The 19245-nt window shown below is 33.4% G+C and overlaps 4 protein-coding genes across 6 annotated transcripts; 3 read left to right on the top strand and 1 right to left on the bottom strand.

Moving 5' to 3' along the window:
• Positions 1–295: 295 nt before the first annotated feature.
• LOC106792362 (glutamate receptor ionotropic, kainate 2) lies at positions 296–4615 on the top strand. Its single transcript, XM_014758753.1, has 5 exons — positions 296–1095; positions 1168–2324; positions 2437–3269; positions 3368–3697; positions 3786–4615. The coding sequence occupies exons 1-5, from the start codon at positions 948–950 to the stop codon at positions 4138–4140; spliced, it is 2823 nt and encodes a 940-aa protein (XP_014614239.1). The 5' UTR covers positions 296–947; the 3' UTR covers positions 4141–4615.
• Positions 4616–4654: 39 nt separating this feature from the next.
• Positions 4655–6681, top strand: LOC106792364 (RNA pseudouridylate synthase domain-containing protein 4-like). Of its 2 annotated transcripts, none has more exons than XM_014758757.1 (5): positions 4655–4878; positions 5161–5388; positions 5480–5666; positions 5731–5929; positions 6021–6681. In XM_014758757.1, exons 2-5 carry the CDS (start codon positions 5184–5186, stop codon positions 6531–6533), a joined length of 1104 nt encoding a protein of 367 aa, XP_014614243.1. In that variant the 5' UTR covers positions 4655–4878; positions 5161–5183; the 3' UTR covers positions 6534–6681. The 2 variants fall into 2 exon arrangements, with proteins under 2 accessions (XP_014614243.1, XP_014614242.1); XM_014758756.1 differs by having other exon boundaries at positions 4655–4967.
• LOC106792365 lies at positions 6614–7146 on the bottom strand. The gene is made up of 2 exons (XM_014758758.1): positions 7013–7146; positions 6614–6928 (listed from the first exon to the last, which is right to left on the bottom strand). The coding sequence occupies exons 1-2, from the start codon at positions 7051–7053 to the stop codon at positions 6673–6675; spliced, it is 297 nt and encodes a 98-aa protein (XP_014614244.1). The 5' UTR covers positions 7054–7146; the 3' UTR covers positions 6614–6672.
• Positions 7147–9755: 2609 nt separating this feature from the next.
• On the top strand, positions 9756–19033 carry LOC106792372 (alkaline phosphatase 4). 2 transcript variants are annotated; one of them, XM_014758770.1, is made up of 8 exons: positions 9756–9958; positions 11431–11538; positions 12365–12565; positions 13322–13514; positions 15157–15323; positions 15765–16076; positions 17009–17438; positions 18141–19033. In XM_014758770.1, exons 3-8 carry the CDS (start codon positions 12452–12454, stop codon positions 18368–18370), a joined length of 1446 nt encoding a protein of 481 aa, XP_014614256.1. In that variant the 5' UTR covers positions 9756–9958; positions 11431–11538; positions 12365–12451; the 3' UTR covers positions 18371–19033. The 2 variants fall into 2 exon arrangements, with proteins under 2 accessions (XP_014614256.1, XP_014614255.1); XM_014758769.1 differs by having other exon boundaries at positions 12345–12565.
• Positions 19034–19245: the final 212 nt, after the last annotated feature.

Here is a 19245-nt window from a genome sequence, read left to right as displayed (position 1 = left end):
AATTGTAATTAGATAAAAAAAAAAAAAAAAAAAAAAAAAAAAATTTTCATATATCTCTTAGTTGAAAAGTCCAATGGGGATTATGGCTATTGTATACGAAATGATTGATCAAGCAAATGATTGATCAAGCAAGCGATTGNAAACTCGTCCTTTATCCTTTTATCGCAAAGACTCGATAACTTTATTACCTTCGTTATCTTTCTTCTTAATATAATATATCCGATCATAAATCATTCATTAAACGAGATATAACGCGGGTTATTGACATGCTGCTGCTGCTGGTACACGTAAAAAAAAAAAAAAAAAGAAAAAAAGTTTCATATATCTCTTAGTTGAAAAGTCCAATGGGGATTATGGCTATTGTATACGAAATGATTGATCAAGCAAATGATTGATCAAGCAAGCGATTGAAGAATTCATTGGTAATTGGGACAAAATTGAAGAAGGTTTTTCTAAGAAAAATCGTGACATGCAAGTAATTCATGAATTCATGAATTCTTATTGCCTTTAAAAATAATCTAAGTATATAGAATATAAGACGTTTTTAGCGTGGACATAGAAATGAAGAATCTTGAACGATCTTGTAATTTTGTCTTCGTAGATAAAAATGAATTGGCCGATAATCGTAACGTAAATATCGGATATAGGAAAAAAGGAAAGCTAATGATCGGATATTAATTAAGTTGGCAATAATGTATAGATCCTTTGTAAAAATGAAGTCGAGAAAGTCCGAAGAATTGATTGCCGGGGTCATCCCCGCGGCAACCGATGGGCAAACACAAATAAGGGAAGCATCGAGCAGTGTTCAGTTGGAAAACTAGCCTTAGTTCGGGAAGCGAGCGATATCCTCGCGTCGCCGAAAATCGAGCCATCAATAACTTTGAGTAATCTCACAAGTAAGGCCTCGGTAAAAAAGAATGTCGAAAGTGAAGGAATAATTCTCGACCATGAACTTAACATTTCCTATTTGTCTCGCTTCGATCATTATTTACGTTTTTTTGCCAAAGTCCCTCCTAGTCGATGGTCAAGGAATAGAAGAAGTACGGAGGAATAACGAACGAACACCGCCGAATAATTCCAGGCCGGTCAATATTTGTAGGTATAATTAAGATAAAGAAATAAAAAGAGATAATTGCTTTGTTTGTTTTTTCTCGACGATATTTGCAGTCGTGATCAACGACGAGAGCAACGAGATAGCTAACGCAAGCATAGAGGCAGCCTTAAAAACGCTTCGCGATAAATACCATGGGCATTTAGGGCGCGTTTATTCGGTCCAAGCGAACGGATCCGATCCTCAGGAATCTCTCCATCGAATATGCGATGCTTGGGAAAAAGCGATCGGCAAAGACACCGCCGGCGCCGTGCCGGACTTCGTTCTATCGACGGCGATTGCCGGTTGGAGCGTCGAGGCGTCCAATTCCTTTTCCAGTGCACTCGGTTTGCCAACCCTGTCCGCTCAATTTGGCCAAGAAGAAGACTTACGATATTGGAATAACTTGGACAATGAAAAGAGTTCTTATCTCGTCCAGGTAATGCCACCTGCCGATTTGTTGCCCGAGATGATTAGACGATTAGCCATTTACCTTAAAGTCACCAACGCAGCTATACTTTTCGATCGTAATTTCGACATGAGCTACAAATACAACAGTCTCTTGCTGAACGTACCTACGAGACACGTGATTAATAACATTGCTCAAAATGTCGAGGATATGAAGGAACAACTTTCGCGTCTACGAGATTTGGACGTCGTTAATTATTTTATTCTGGGAGACGAAAAAACTATTAATATGGTTCTTCAAACCGCGGAAGTTTTAAATTTTATCGGTCACAAGTACGGTTGGTTCGCCTTGACTTTGGATAAAGATATTTGGCCAAATTGCAATTGCAAAAATATCACTCTCCTCTTCGTGAAACCGGAATGGAAAGAGATAGAGAGTAACAAGGGTTTCGACAAATCTCTTCAAGCTATTCTACCTAGTCCCTTTTTATCGTCCGCTTTTTATTACGATTTGACCTTGCTCGGCGTTGAAAGTATGAAATTCGCGATAGAACAGGAAGATTGGCCGCTCGAACCCTTTCACATTAGTTGCGACGATTACAACGGTAACAATACACCTAGCAGGAATTTTGATTTTCTCGAGAAACTTCGGATTACGTCGAAAAATCTAACGCCAAGTTACGCTGCTTTCCAATGGGGCGAAAAGAACGGACAACACGGTGCCGATTTTAGGATGTCCATCAATTTGGTCTACATCGAGAAAGAGACGCTAGTTTCCACCGAGAATACCGGAAGTTGGTCGGCTGGGATAGATACGCCACTGGAGGTACAATACACAATCCTAATATATCTAATTCGAAACACATATTTTCTTTCCTACACGGCATTTAATTGAATGTTAATATCAATGAAGGATTTGAAACTTGTCTTGTTCTAAGGTGACCAACAACATTATCGTAAACAGCACTGCAGTGACGAGTTACAGAATCGTCACGGTGATCCATCCACCGTTTGTTATGTACAAAAATGAAACCGGCGAGTGGTATGGCTTTTGCATCGATTTGCTCAACGAGATACGACAAACCGTCGAGTTCGAATACGACATACGAGCAATAGATAATTACGGTGAGATGAACGAGAATGGTAGTTGGAACGGTATGATAAAAGAGCTAATAGAGAAACGAGCTGATATCGCCCTCGGTACTCTTTGGGTTATGGCGGAAAGAGAAAAAGTCGTTGACTTTACTGTCCCTTATTACGACCTCGTTGGTTTAACGATAATGATGTTGAAACCAAAAACTCAAACGTCCCTGTTCAAGTTCCTCACTGTCCTAGAAAACGAAGTTTGGTTTTGCATACTCGCTGCTTACTTTTTTACGAGCTTTCTCATGTGGGTATTTGACCGTTGGTCACCCTATAGTTATCAAAACAATCGTGAAAAGTACAAGGACGACGAGGAGAAGAGAGAATTCAATTTAAAAGAATGTCTTTGGTTTTGTATGACCTCCTTGACACCCCAGGGTGGTGGCGAGGCACCGAAAAATCTTTCGGGACGTCTCGTCGCTGCTACTTGGTGGCTCTTTGGATTCATCATAATCGCCTCTTATACGGCTAATCTTGCCGCTTTTCTCACCGTTTCTAGACTCGATACGCCGATCGAATCTTTGGACGATCTTAGCAAACAATACAAGATTCAATACGCTCCTGTTATCAATTCTGCGGCCTATATTTATTTTGAAAGGATGGCTCACATCGAGGCAAGATTTTATGAGTAAGTCGAAAAACCAACCATAAATTCCATTATCTTCTAGGATCTTATAGGATGATTTTCCCCCATCTACCTATTTCTTGTCAATTTTCAATTTGCAGGATATGGAAGGATATGAGCTTGAACGATAGCTTGACGGAAGTCGAAAGGGCTAAATTGGCCGTCTGGGAATATCCTGTCAGCGATAAGTACACGAAAATGTTTCAGGCTATGAAAGAAGCTAATTTCCCCGCTACCGTGGACGAAGCAATTAGGCGAGTTCTTCGTATTGATTCTAACAACGAATTTGCTTATATCGCAGATGCATCCACGATTAAATATCTCGCAATGACGAATTGTGATGTTACCCAAGTGGGAGAAGAATTTTCGAGGAAGCCTTATGCCATTGCAGTGCAACAAGGTTCACCGTTGAAAGATCAATTTAATAATGCGTATGTGTCCTATTAACTGAGCATATTTCTTTATATACATATATACTGGATATATTTAATAAGTCATTTTATTTTTCATCACATGCAGCATTCTAATTTTATTAAATAAGAGAAAATTAGAGAAACTAAAGGATAAATGGTGGAAACATAATCCCGAAAGGAAAGACTGCGGAAAGGAAGACGAGCAAAGCGATGGTATTAGCATTCACAACATCGGTGGTGTCTTCGTAGTGATTTTCGTAGGGATCGCTTTCGCTTGTATAACATTAGCTTTCGAATATTGGTGGTATCGTTACCGACCAAAAGTCGCTAGAGCCTTTAAGCAAACCGTCTCATCTCCGAACGGCAAAACTGCCAAAGCCATAAGACCAATAAGATTTAATCTACAGCCGGCACCAACTCACGGCTTTCTTCAAGCCACTCGATTTAAATCGAGGTTTTGAATTTTCTCACTTTCGTGAAGATACATTTCTAATCAAATTATACAGGAACGTGAATTTTCTCCTTAGAAAATTATTATACTTTATATTATATTAACTTTCATATGATAATGCATTATCATACCAATGCAATCACATCCAAGTCAATATAGAACTGTATTATATAGAACATTATCTTTCTCAATATAAATAAACTATTTATTTTTTCTATTGAATTTGCATAAATATTTGAGAAATATTTGAGAAATATTTGAGGAACATTTAAGGAATATTTCATTTCGGGACACGGGCCGCGTGTACAAAATCTACAAGAGAACATTTATAATAATATATGTGCGTGTGTATTTATATTTTATTTTATCTATTCGATTTCAAAAAATTCCTCTTTGATCAAACTCTCAGTGGTAACAAACAAAAATTTATTTCACGCTATTGCTTTATTATCTTTATCTAAACATTTATAATCTACGAAGAAAAAGATTCTAGCAATAAAATAGAATAGAAGAAAAATCTATCTTTCCGATTAATAAATAATAAGATGTATCTATTTTCTCGAATGAAATGAATCTATTTTAGGAATGAAAAGATAAGAAAATACAATATATCATTTTAAAATTGGCGCTACGAGATACGATAAACCGTATATTTCATTGGTTGTTATATCTCAGCTGGAATCAGCCAATCAGCTTAAATTTCTCTGCTCCGCATGGTGGACAGCAGCGCGATAACTTATTGAAATAGGTTAGGATCTTTCCGTTAAGTAATATACACTACATGAGTATATTCTTATTTTGATAAATGCCGATTTAAATAAAACATAACTATACGATGTAATTTTGATTATAATTATTTAAGACTAAAATCTTAATCATTTTTACCTTTCAAAGTAATCTTGTAATTGCAAATATCATTTTTGTCGAGATATTAAATATATTAAATATAGTAACACACATGTTTACATTTAAAAACACATTACCAAGATACAAATAATTATTAGATTATTATTTCCTTTTTTCTACGTAGAGATAGAAACAGCAAATATTAATATGCAGAATGCAACTTTAAAATCTCGTATTTTGAGATCATTGTGCAATTGTATGATTGACAAACAATTTAATAGACATTTCGGTGACAATGTCAAAAATATCTTGGAAAAAGAGAAAATCATTCATCCTTATCGCAAATTGCATCCTTGGAAATCTCATGAAAGTTTTTCCAAGTATTTGTTAAAAAATATTTTATACAACAAAGGTTTGGAAGTTATTAGCATGTATAGTTAAATGATTTAAATTAAAGTTTACAGGAGTATTACTTTAATAATTAAATTGTTATTTCTTTGCAGATGGATTGGTTGCAATAAATAAACCATATGGAATATCTTCTAAAACGTCAATTATTATAAACAAAAGGAATCCTGATATTTATGCTACAGTACCTAATGGAGTAGATTATACCTTAGACAGTAGTATGGAATTTATTGCTAAGGAATTAGGATACTCTAAATTAGTTATAGTTAAAACACCAGAAAAGTAAGTTATCTACAAACAAAAATATTGAATATATTTAAAAATTTGTATCTTGTAAAAACAACAGGTATATGAGCGGTGTAACACTGTTAGCAGCAAACGATACAGTACAAAAAGCTATCAATTGTTCTTACATAAAATCAATAGGAGAGAATACTTTGAATAAAACATATTGGATTGTTACTGTAAGAGTACCAAATGAAATAAAAGGACACAAACGCTTGTGTATGAAGAAACAGTTTAATTCGTCTGGATCCCAAAGCAAGGTAATTTTACATCGTACCGATATATGATATATATTATATGATAGATGATATTAAATTTTACTTTAAACATTTACTTTGTTTTCATTTATAGATACTCATAGAAGAGAAATGGAGTGAGAATGCGAAGAAAAAAAGAAAAATCAAATTATTAAATATCCAATTTAAAATCATTTCCAATTCAACTAATAATTTAAGTTCCTTAATAGAAGTAAAAGCATCGACTATCAAATGGCACGCTCTAAGATTGTTTGCTTCTACCAGATTATATGCTCCAATTTTGGGAGATAATTTATACGGATCAAGAATACATAAAGTCGCAGGCGAATGGTTATTGGTAAATCCATTTGCAAAAGTAAATAATTATTTACCAGCAATTAGTTCTGAATTATTAGAAATCTTATATTTAAAGAAAGCTAAGCAAGAATTAATACCTTGCCATATTCACGCACGAAGCGTATTTTTACCAAATATCTCAAAAAATGAATCTTTGACGATAGAAGCACCCTTAATACCACCATTAGACTGGACTTGCAGGCAGTTGCAATTTAAAAACATACCAGAATTAGAAGAAAGTACAGAGTGCAATGTTTCGTTGCAATCTTGACGGGTACAAAGCCCCCACACATAATGGAATATTTTCATCCTAAATCATATTATATTTGTAAATCAGAAATGATAAAAAAGATCTCTTAACATAATCTTTATTAATATTGTATAATATTAAATTAACAAACGCAATAAAGTTAATGACTCAAGACATGTTTGCCTTTTAATATTCTTCTCATAAGAATTCTTCTACCTTCAGGCGTTGACATTCTTGCATGCCACCCTAATCTCGTAACGCGTTTGTATTCGGAAGGTTTTGGAAAATTATACCTCGGTTTTGTCATATAGAAGAATTTTGTTTTCGATGCAAAATTCCTTTGACACTGATTCGGTCCAAGTGCTAAATCCAAGAATCGAGCGAACCCATTGCTATCCATAACCAATTTGTTACCTCTATTTTGGGATAAAATATTTTTTAAAAGAATTATTATTTTTTTATTTGGATATAATGATATTAGAAAAGACTAAATTACTTACGGCAATGCATTAAAAATGTTAGAGACCAATCTAGCAAACATCTTTAAAACTTATATCAACTACTCGATAAAATAACAAATCCGGAACTAACAATTGTTATCTTACTTAGAGGTTATAATTGTTGTTAAAAAAGTATCTCGTTCAGAGATGGCGCTTTCGAAGCGCCAACATTGGCGGCAAAAATAAAAAAGTATTATTTTATATATACGCATATTATATAAATAATATATTATTTATAAATAGTAATATATTATTTTATGCATATATATATATATATTGTTATATTTCATTTAAATAAATAAAAATAAAGAATTGAATGAATCCATATATTATGTAGAGCATTAATGAAAAGTTTCATTGTAGATACAAGTTTTTTAACTGTAGCAGATATGTATTTAACAAACTGCAAACTGATAAAAGTGCGATCGTGATTGTCGCACACGTCAATAATTCATAATACATAAATACACAATATTGAGAATAATAATAGAATGATTTGAAAATATGTACATACATATTTACGTAAAGATGATTCAGCAACTCGTAATATTCTTAATGTGTTAGTAATTATCAAACATAGGTCACGCTAATATAATTACCGAAATATACTTTCATATCGATCATGATATTCGTTCAACTATATCTAAAAGTACAAGACTCAAAATCGAATAGTCTTTCGATTAGTTGTTATCTACTTTTTTTTCTTCGAATTATACGAACTTGCGAATTACAAATTATGATGAAATATAATATGTATACGTACATATGTATGTGTATATGCGAATAATATTCTCGTGCACCCATTTGCCACGTGTTTACGTACCCGCTAATTACGTAGATCACGCTCTCGATCCGATCTTTTAAATACCCTTGCTTTCACGAAGTCTTTTCAAAAGACTTTGAAGATGGCATTAAACTAGCTTTCCTCAATATTGTTTCATAATTCTTTCCGAGATATGGGAAATTTAATAGATGATATGCAAACTAATTTATTCATGCATATGCGGATGTAATCTTGTTTTCTTACGTTTATGATAATTTTGTTGACAGAACAAAGATGTATTTTAAAAAAAAGAAACAAAAAAAAACACCTTTTCTCCTTTTCATACTTATCTATTTAATATATTTTTGTATAAAATATATAAACTAACAATAAAATACATATTCATGTATACAATAATGGATCACAGGAGTACGAAGCTTTGCATTATAAGCAAAGATTAATGATTTTAAATTTATAGGGGGAATCGGTACAAATATTCCTATGAGTAATGTATTATATGAGTAAGGGTCATTATCGACTTGATACGCATTTTCTTGTGTTCAATCGATTTTTTCCCTTTTTTCATAAATAACATTAATTTCATTTTATATTTGGCATAGAAACGCACAAAAACTGTTCACTTTAACACACCCGGCCAGAAATCAGGTTTGCCGATACGTGGTACTCCGATCCTTTGTGATTCTGGTTTAACGAAAAAAGATAGGAGTTGTGTAATTGGAAGGTGTTACCATTACATGCTTCTGCAGAAGCCAGGTGATCCGTTCTATTCGTCCTAATACGCGCATAACATTCGTAGAATTAGAAGTGCGAATAATAATATGTTGTACTCGTTTAGCGACTCCTTTAATATCCCCTATCGATATCAATACTGTTTTAATAAAGAAACGACTATTCAAATAATACGATTTATTATTTCACGAAAAGAGATTTCTCTTTATAAAAGGAACGCTAATTGCAAGTTTTACCTTGCACGTAAATACCTCGCGTAATCTATTATGAGGGAAAAAAATCTAATTTTTACGTAGTCGTAGAAAGCGTCACAAGAGAAAATCACACAAGAAATCTTTTCGAAGTAAGTAAGTTCGAAGTGATTCATTGGCAAGATTTTTTAAATTAAAAACTTGAACAGCATATTAGTACACACGTGTTGGAACACAACATTGTTTAATATCTTTATAATTATTATCGATTCTTCGATAAGATAGACACAATCAATCGACAAGAAATGTATAAATGTAAAAAAAGAGCAAAAAGAAAAACAACAAAATTAAAAATAATCTTTTTTAATGCTATTAATAGGATGCAAGTCATCCTATCATGTGTATAATTGGTTCAAGATGCCCAAAGAACGCAAGAAAGAACGAATTAATATAAAAGAAATCTGTTTTGCAATTAGATTTACGAATAAGAACAATATACGAAATAAGAAATATTACGGAGACTGCTATGAAATTATAAAAACTAAAACTATCTTTATATTATGTGAAGTCCAACTATCCAACTACATTGGATAAAGTGAGAGTTTCGTAACGCATAATTGTTTTCAATATTGTTAAGCATTGGTCATCAGAAAAAAATATTTTTCTATAAAACATTCTCACTATTGGAGGATCAGTTTTATTCCTAACTCTATACATGTATTTGCATTTTTGAAGTTGCATTATTTCTTATGCTCTCGGGACAAAATGAATTACCCACATATACATTTATTTTCTACTGGAATAAAAAATCTGATAATAATTTTGACATTATTTATTTTGGATGGTAATGTTGAAGTAAATACTTGTACAGAAAGGAAAGAAAACTATCTATTTGGTCGGTGAGAATCGCACTCACGAATTAATCTATCCTGGACATAAGACATAATGACATTGAGTTCTCTTCAATTACGGTCGGATTAGCAGTGCACGAGGGGACACCCCCCTTCCGTACAGAATCCGTACCCAGTGTCCCTTGCACGTTCTCTCTACCTCGCGCACAATCTGCCACGGCCTTTGAAACGCTATATAAAGTGACAAACTTCCTCGGTGACTCGGTATTAGCGTTAACACTGTATCACGATACAACCGGCTGTTGCTTTCTCGTTGGTTCTTGGACTCGGTCTACGTGGAGTCACGAACAATATCACGATAACATCTCAACAATATCAATCATTTGAAGAGGTTCTCCTATTTTTTTCATCTTTTCGAGTGTGCCAGTGATTTTTCCCTCTTCCTCTTCCTCTTCCTCTCTTATTTGGTACCGATCGTTACTCTAATAGACGCCAAATGTGCCTAATTGCAAGAGTATAAGAAGTAATTTTTGTGTAGTTGCACAAAGATTACGATTAATATTTTTTAATTGGTAGAAAAAAACCAGAAAGAATTTGAAAAGTGTGATATTTGGAAAATTCATCAAAAAGTTTCGTCACGAAATGTATTTTTTTTATATTACCAACTAAATGCATATCCTACGTATTATATGCACGCCTTGTTTATTCGCGATCGCGATTTCGAAGATATTTCGATGATATTTCGACATACAATGACCCTTTTGGCGTTTTTACGTAAGGACGAATTTAGGTTACTCGTCGTTTATTACCACCATGCGAGTATGCCGTTGACTGTACGATACTGTGCACACTTTACACGCTAATCGATTGAGGAGCATCCTCTACATACGCACATAGTACATATTATATGAAGTTTCAAAAATTTTCTTCTATTGTTTTCTCCCTCCTATCTTCCAATTTTTATCTTAATTTTAGTTATTTTAACAAAGGAAAAATATTTCTTCATAACATAAATAAATCTTGAACAAAATTATTATCAGCATTTGTGTGTGTGTGTGTGTGTGTGTGTGATAAGCGTGCGCAATCGTTTAATTTGTGTTCTTATGTTTAGTAACACGTTTATCCAATCGAATCTAAAATGAAGTAATATCTAATATACTTATGTTTTTTTCAAATCTTTCCTTAGAGATCGGTCGATCGAGTCGTGACAAAACTTTTGCCCCTGGCATGTGTGTGCACGTATCTTTATTTTTCCTTTATCGCTTAAGATAGTGTAAATTAGAATAGATTATGGTTTTATTTTCATTTTTGAAATGAAAAAATTATCAATTCAAATTAACTCATTTTACAATTAGGATTTTAATAACTATCTGTAGATATTGTATCTTATTAGATTATACTAATTCAAATTTTTGTAATCAAACTCTAGCAATTATTTTCAACGTTAGATTTAAATCGATTTTATATTCTTGTTATGCGGTCATTATGTAATTATTAGCGTATTATCGACGGTTAGCAAATAATTCTTTTTCTAAGAAGGAGATAAAATGCGATGAAACGTGTTCCCAGTCGTTCGACAAGTATTTAAAATATTTCAGAAGATCAACGAGATAATGTCGAATTTATTAAAACGATCGTAGTTATTTTGAGCATTGAATTTATAAATTAAATTGGACAAGTCTTCATTGAAAGAGGAAAAAAAAAACGATAAGTTGAAGGATATGTAGCGGTGTTAAAGTTTCATTGTGAATAATATTACAGTAGAAAAATGAAGATAGAAAGGATTTTGACTGTCATATACAATATATACATATATAAGCCCAATATTAATAAACTGTTAGAATAATTATTTCTACTTTGCAGGTTGGTCAATCATAAATATGAAACGTCTCGTCGGACTAATTTGTATGATACTAGTTATGAATCTTCGAGATTCTACGGCTCTTCGAATGGGATCAACGGATTACGAAGGTTTGTTATAAATGCTTTTTAGTCTTTTAACTTTATTCCGTCGTTTCTCTTGTTCAATTTTTTCTATTTAATGTAATATACCTTATATATACCGCATTATATTCGGTATTTAAAGTTTGATCGATTAATATTGCTGGTTTTTCCATTTCATTATTAATTATTTGTTATTAAAAAGTAATTTTTGTTAAAGTATTTTTGTAATTTTTGTAAAAGAAATTTTCACGAAAACAATGTCAACATTTTATAACATCATTTCGATTATCGCGTGTCTAATTTTCTCGCACCACATTTCAAAATACGATCGATGATTTCTAATGAAACCTTAAATTATCGATTATCGAGATATACATTGAAGATTTGCATAATATGTGCAAAGATAAATATTGTATGTATTTACGTGTTGCCGTTTCAAATTATTGCGAATCTATGAAGCATAAATTAAGAGATCTGTTTCCTTTTTTTTTCTAATCGTTTATTATCTAATAATCTCATATTAAGAAAAATAAAAGATAGATCGTGTGAACGATTATGCGTTATATTCTGTTAACATTTGCATACATATTCTTGATATGTAAATACATTTCGTTTTAATCTTATGACGTGGAAATAAATAGGCGGAAATAAAGGTGGGGGAAAAGGCAAAAAAGAGAAAAAAGAGAAAAAAAAAAGTAAGGTGAGGGTGGTGGCATTGCAATAAACAAACTTGTGAACAAAGAAAAAAAGAGAAATAGAAAAACTGTGATTGTTATCGCGAAAGAAGAGAATTATTCCATTGGCAACGAAGCGAAACTTTGATCTCTTATCAGACATGTCCTTCTGGATGAAGTCCGGACAAGAGACTCTTCAAAGGATCTTGGCTCATCGAGACATCGAGAAACGTGCGAAAAATGTGATCATATTTATCGGCGATGGAATGGGCTTTAGCACTATAACAGCTGGCCGAATTTGGACAGGACAGTCGAAGGGTTACTCCGGCGAAGAGTACAAACTCGTTTTCGAGGATTTCCCCAGTACTGGCCTTTCCAAGGTATTACATTTCCTACTAAATTTAGTAGGATAAATAGGAAAAATGAAACTATTGCATATACATAGCGATTAATTATTATAGTGGACTAATATGTAAACAAAATTCTACAAAAATTTCTTCGATGATTTATTTTATAATATCAATCATTTTAATATCCCACAAATCTTAAAATTCATTCTTTGACATATGTTAATCCACTGTCATAATAACTTGCAAATATGTAAATACATAATTATTCGCAATGAGAAGACAGATAAACGACTTTAATTTTCTTTCTTTCATATGCATACTCGTGCATAATATTATTCCAAGGAGAATTTGACATTGTTTGTATTTTTTTGTTGTACCCATGACGACAACATTGTTCATCTTCTTATCTTGTCGATAGACAAGTCATTAAGAAAAAACAGATATATCACTCGTAATTATCAAATATGGTGGGCACCAACGTTCGATATACGCGAGATAATCTCTTAGTTCGAGTACTTGATTATAAAAATGTCAGAATTGCAAGTTGTTTTACATAAGTCTGAGAAAATATCGTGACACTAAATCACAATGTCAGGAGTCCGCGCGTTTATCTCGTATCAATCTCATTATATTTTCCTGTTTAGTCGGCATAAAACGTGACTAATTGGATATTCTTTCGTTTAAATGTTTATATTTATATGATGTTCGTTCGTATTCATGATTTTATTCTCTCTTTTTCGAGACTATTTTATTACCTACCGATATACACTTATTACCATATTTCAGACATACAACGTTGATATGCAAGTACCAGATTCAGCAGGCACAGCCACGGCGATGTTTTCCGGTGTAAAATGCCGATATCGTGTTATCGGATACGATGCTAATGCACATTATAATCATTGCGATATAGCGATCAATCAATTGAGTAAATTAACCACAATCGCCGATTGGGCTCAGGAAAGTGATATGGACACAGGTGAGTGCGTCTTGTCGTATTATTATTTAAAGCGTTACATCCTCAGAACGTAAGAAACGTGATGAAATATCGTAACTAGAAAGAAAGCAGCGCATTAGCAAAAAGTTTTTATCGCAAATATTTGCGAACCAACGATAAGATTCACTCTAATGACTGATACTTTTTATTTGAAATGCGGCTTGAAACAATTCAAAAGTGCGATGAAAAAACAACAAGACATATCGCAAAGTTTATTTTTCGATTTGTCTTGGTATGAAACGAATTTGACGTCGAACGAAAAATCTTAAAAGATTCCGAAGATTATTTTATTTGCATAGTGGAAAGAAATAACATTCCCATATATCGAATAGATATAATAAGTAGGTACTATAAATCTATATTACTTAACAAAAGGAGAATTCAAAGTAATGCAAACTCGAACGCGATCGTCTTGGATTTGCTAATTTATTAATTCGGTCTACATCAAGCGCCATGGACGTTCGAGTATGTATAATCTGTATTGTATCTGTGTTGAGCCGACCTTGTTAATAGATGCGTCTACCACACAGTGAAAGTACTTACGTTCAATCAGCCAGGGAGGTCGTGGTCCGACCTTCTCTCTTATCGAGGACGATTCTGCAACGTCCATGACTGATTTGTCCATTGGGAAATGAAAATGAATTTGATGCGAGACTCGAGCTGGATCCTCGAAACGTCATACGTTCGATTCTATATCGATTTGTCAATTGGAGGGGGGGGGGTGGTCTTCTCGTCTCTTCGATTCGAATCTTTATTTTGCTACGTTCTTAGAATTCAAATAAAGTTGACCAGTATCGAAAGAAACGCGCGTCGAATCTAAAACCATGGTTGCTTATTTTGTTCACTTGTTTTTACTTTATTTATTAATCATTATTTTTTCTTCTTCTTCTTTTTTTTATTCGGACTTCGCGTCCTGTTATAGCTTTTATTGCTATTTCCGGGAGTGCTTTATTGTTTTTACCACCGAGGGTAGGTTGGTTGCTAGCCTCACCCCCTCGAACCCTCCCACTTTTGTCTGTCTGAGCTTGGGACTAGCTAGATATTAACTAACTAGGCAGAGTCTTGGAATCAACAGCTTACAGTGTTCTCACCCATCCAAGTACTAACAACCGTGCCCAGCGCTGCTTGACTTCAGTTTAGTGATCGAACGAGAACTAGTGCTTTCACCGCGGCTTCGTCCCGTTGACCATTATTTTTTCAATTTACTTAATCTCGTAACGATTGAAAAACAAACAAAAATGGCACGATTTAATTTGAGAAATTAAACAAAGAAATTCAAGAAAAAAGAAGCTCACGTGTACTCGTTTATCACACGTTGCTCTTATCAGTTCAACTACATTTTGAAAATCATTAACCTATTTCTTTGGAGATTATTAAATATATTTTCGTCTTGATAAACTGCCTTTGAATCGTTGTTTCTAGCACGAATACTAATTCAAATTTTATTGTGTCATATTGTCTGTAGGTGTATATAATAATAATAATAATAATAATAATAATAATAATAATAATAACAACAACAATGTTCAGCAATAGTTGATTAAAAAATCGCAACGTTAAGAAAGGTTATATTAAACAAGGATAAAAATGCAAAATCAATCCGGATTATAAAGTCATTTTGTAGGTTTTGTCACTACGACTCGTGTCACTCATGCGACTCCAGCTGGACTCTATGCTCACGTGAATAATCGTGATTGGGAATGCGATACGGAGATTCCACAGCAGTACCGAGAATGCACAAAAGACATAGCGAGGCAGCTTGTCGAGGATGCACCAGGAAATGGTTTGAAGGTACGTTCCTAAATTGATCCTATCCCCATCGTTTCGGTAATTCGTCGAATCAAAGTTATAAAAAGATTTAATTGACAGTTGACAGCCTTTTATAGAAGACATTTCCGGCGTTTTTAGTCGATCTTAACATCGAGTGTCGCGATCGTGACCTCGATTGCTCTTATTCGTGAGAATAAAGATATTAACAAGTTGGATCGATTAAAGCGACACTTTGACAAATTTTCTTTTCAAGATTTTATTTTAAGATTGAGAAACATTAAGAAAATGAATAGAATTGACGCATTCGTCGTATTGAATTCGACGCATTTACTACTTAATAATCTTAACACGTAAAGATAAAATCATTTTATATAAATCGTTTATCGATTCGAGTTTAAGATTAAGCGATTAAAGAGAAACCGATCGAGATTGATTATTTAACCGTCCAATTGAAATAATCAGGTGATAATGGGCGGAGGAGCTCAACATATGGGGATGACTGGACGAAAGTTCGACAAAGGTACCTGTGTCAGAAACGACGGTAGGAACTTGGCTGAGACCTGGTTGCAAAATAATCCCGACGGGAAGCTGGTAACCGAACTTGACGAACTTATGTCTGTAGACATTGGAAGTACCAGTAAGATCATGGGAATCTTTGCACCTAGTCACTTGCCTTATCGCGCAGAAGAGAATAAGTCAGTTCCGTCCTTAGCTAACATGACGATGCAAGCTATTAGATTGCTGAGAAAAAATAAAAATGGATTTCTTTTGATGGTAAGCAATGTAGTGCGTGTGCGTACGCGTGTGCGTACGCGTGCGCGTATGTGTCTCCCCTTCGATAACGAAGAAAAGGAAAAGCAGAAGCAAATGAAAGTAACTTGGGAAATCAATAATTTGTCGATTTCGTCTAGTTTCTTACGAGAATTACAGTTTCCCGGATGTTTCTCAAGGCCATAGTACTTGACTAGATAATTTTATGCGTAACTTTAGAAGTACGTTGATACACCGGCACGGTGACTTTACTTTAACGACTCCATAATCATATATGCAGCACGTGTTACGCGTAGAACACACAAAAGCGATCTATTGTTTGCACCGACTTGATAACGTTATGATGATACTTCAGTATCATCGGATTAAATTGGTAGCATGGATTTATTCTAGTAAATAAATGAAATGACACGTCTTGAATAACTCCGGGAATAACTTCGTTTATACGATATTTCTACTTAAATCAAATAATCAATTACTCGTTCAATTACTCGTTTAATTACTCGTTCAATTATTTAAGTTTCTTTAAATTGATAATCCTCCTTAATATACATATTTACGAGATTATTAATATACGAGAAAATAACTAAATTCAATAATATTTTCAACTCTATTGCATAATCTTCTAATAAAGGGTTAGAAAAGTTACAAAATTATCCATGGGGATAGTTCATGATTCACTAACAGTTCTAGTAGTTGGTATGGTTGGATCGTTAATTCAATGTTCTTCTATCTTTCCTTCTCTCATTCCCTCTAATGGATGATTCGCCTACAGTGAGCACAAATTTCGCTTAACTTGTTTCGTCTGCTTAAATTTCATCGAGTTGTCAAGAACAATCAATTAATGTGCACATAAATACATATAGACATTGAATATATTTTAGATGTACATGTATATTGGTTATAACTACTTACACTGATAATTCATTTATTAGGTCGAAGGTGGAAAAATCGACGTAGCGCATCACCAAAATTATGCACAATTGGCACTTCACGAACTATCCGAATTCGAAGATGCTGTGAGCGTTGCTTTAAAACAAGTCAAACTGGACGAGACTTTGATAATAGTTACCGCTGATCATTCTCATTCTTTCACGATGAATGGCTATCCTGATAGAGGCAACGACATACTTGGTTTAGCAAATAACATAGCTAATACGGATAATCAAAGATATGAGACACTTAGCTACGCTAATGGTCCAGGCTTTTTTTATCATCGTCGAAACGACAGTGAAAATGTTAATGATACTTGGAAAAATTTGGAAGAGGACAGCAATCGTGATAATATATTTTACAGGCACATGGCTGCTCAGTACCTGAAAGACGATACACATGGTGGCGAAGACGTTGGAGTTTACGCTATTGGTAAATATTAGATACTCGCTTATTTGGATTAAGTTTTTTTATGCAGGATGATTCTTGGATTTGGGTCAAGCTACTTATCATTATAAGTAGAAATATTTTATTAAGTAAAGATGTGTATGTGTGACTTACATGCACGAGATATAATACGAAGAACGTGATTTTGTCCATTTTTTCTTAAACAAGTAGAAAATAACTCAAATTTTATTGAAAACGATCTTATGGACAGATAAACGTACTTCTTTGAATAATAGACTGTTTAATTAAGTATTATGGGGTATTATGCGTTGAGTATAATGCGTAGAATTCATAGAGCTAAGGGTTTATGAAATAATCGTATAAAATGTCTAATATCTCGTCAAGTATAGATATATATATGGTTATCAATTTTTATTACAATATTACTTTTATATACATAGGAATAAACAAGGTTATTATTATAAGGTTGCATATTAAAGGTTGCATATTATAAGGTTGCATATTATAAGGTTGCACACTACAATTGCACTGGCAGGTGCACATAAAAAATAAGAAAACTGGAAGATTTAGGACATATTATGCCATATGGTTTTTTTCCCCTATTATTTCTTTAAAGAGCAACAACAGTCTGTCTCAGTTCCAAAAATCATTCTGTATTCTATATTCCATGATTTTATTTATTAATCTTGTGTTGTCTTGTGTATTAAATATCGATTTTATTTTTAGGTCCTTACTCCCATCTCTTTCGCAGTACATTCGAACAAAACTATATAGCTCATGTGATAGCTTACGCGGCTTGTTTTAAAGACTGGCCATCGCACTGCGATAGCGCGTACACTCGATACTTTTATGAATTATCGAACACAAGAGGACGATCAACGGCATCTAATTTTGTTCCTCCTACGTACGCGATATTCGTGATACTTATTTTAATGTCAATTTTGATGAGGCCTTGATAAACGATTAACTCCCTCGCTCATAGCAATCAGCACAGAGTACTACATTTTTCTCCATTCAAAATGTATCAAAGAATTCACGTAACTAACGTATTTATCATTATTATTTATTTTTATCAAGAAATTTATATTTATATTTTATTACCAAACTTTGCGAACATTTTAAATGGGTTTCCGTCAAAGTTGAAAATAAACAATTGTTGTTTGCTCGTCAAAAGGAAATAATTGATTTTTATTTCATATCTGTGACGTAGTTCTTTCATTGTCGACAGGAGAAAAATGTTAGACAATTGTTGATTCTATGCTAAAATTCATCCAACGAGGCCAAATATCAACATTGTGATTCTTATATTGTTAATATATGTAATATTTATTAAACGGTACTGATAGTATTCAACACTTGAATGTATTACATTTTAAAATAGTTTTATAGTATAAGTGGAAACGAGAAATTTAATACATATTCACTATGCGATATTCACTATGCGATACTCACACATACGTCCACATGTATTTATTGTAAACATTTTTTACAAATTGACAATATTACAGAATAATGGAAAATCGCCTGAAATTTTCAAAATTGCGTCTTAATTCGTAATGATATTTCCATACTGTACTATCTTTATTTTATTTCTCCAAATACAAGTCCTTTTTTTCTCATAGTTCTTTTTCTTTATCCATATACGAACTAACAGAAGAGTTGTTCAATGAAGGAAAAATAAACCCTGAGGAAACCCGATGTCGTCTGATTACACAAATATATGTACTTTGCCGCATTTCATTTTATGGGATTTTACGTATTTAAAACGAAAAAGACCTAGCCTAAAGTAGTATCGTACGTGTAGGGCAAAGAGTGTACTATCATTTAAAAT

This window comes from Polistes canadensis, unplaced genomic scaffold (genome assembly GCF_001313835.1).
Source record: "Polistes canadensis isolate GaletaPanama2010 unplaced genomic scaffold, ASM131383v1 scaffold_412, whole genome shotgun sequence".
NCBI classification, from domain to species: domain Eukaryota; kingdom Metazoa; phylum Arthropoda; class Insecta; order Hymenoptera; family Vespidae; genus Polistes; species Polistes canadensis.
Note: the sequence above shows the minus strand (reverse complement) of the source record. Positions and strands in the feature narration are given on the sequence as shown.

Excerpts from the sequence above, each read along its gene's own strand:
- LOC106792364 (XM_014758757.1), top strand. The coding sequence starts at position 5,184 with ATGCAGAATGCAACTTTAAAATCTCGTATTTTGAGATCATTGTGCAAT. Across the intron at positions 5,389-5,479 it reads AAATATTTTATACAACAAAG|ATGGATTGGTTGCAATAAAT; the intron begins GTTTGGAAGTTA and ends ATTTCTTTGCAG. Across the intron at positions 5,667-5,730 it reads ATAGTTAAAACACCAGAAAA|GTATATGAGCGGTGTAACAC; the intron begins GTAAGTTATCTA and ends TAAAAACAACAG.
- LOC106792372 (XM_014758769.1), top strand. The coding sequence starts at position 11,448 with ATGAAACGTCTCGTCGGACTAATTTGTATGATACTAGTTATGAATCTT. Across the intron at positions 11,539-12,344 it reads GGGATCAACGGATTACGAAG|ACATGTCCTTCTGGATGAAG; the intron begins GTTTGTTATAAA and ends ATCTCTTATCAG. Across the intron at positions 15,324-15,764 it reads CACCAGGAAATGGTTTGAAG|GTGATAATGGGCGGAGGAGC; the intron begins GTACGTTCCTAA and ends TGAAATAATCAG.
- LOC106792362 (XM_014758753.1), top strand. The coding sequence starts at position 948 with ATGAACTTAACATTTCCTATTTGTCTCGCTTCGATCATTATTTACGTT. Across the intron at positions 3,270-3,367 it reads ATCGAGGCAAGATTTTATGA|GATATGGAAGGATATGAGCT; the intron begins GTAAGTCGAAAA and ends TTCAATTTGCAG. Across the intron at positions 3,698-3,785 it reads AAAGATCAATTTAATAATGC|CATTCTAATTTTATTAAATA; the intron begins GTATGTGTCCTA and ends CATCACATGCAG.
- LOC106792365 (XM_014758758.1), bottom strand. The coding sequence starts at position 7,053 with ATGTTTGCTAGATTGGTCTCTAACATTTTTAATGCATTGCC. Across the intron at positions 6,929-7,012 it reads AACATTTTTAATGCATTGCC|AGGTAACAAATTGGTTATGG; the intron begins GTAAGTAATTTA and ends ATCCCAAAATAG.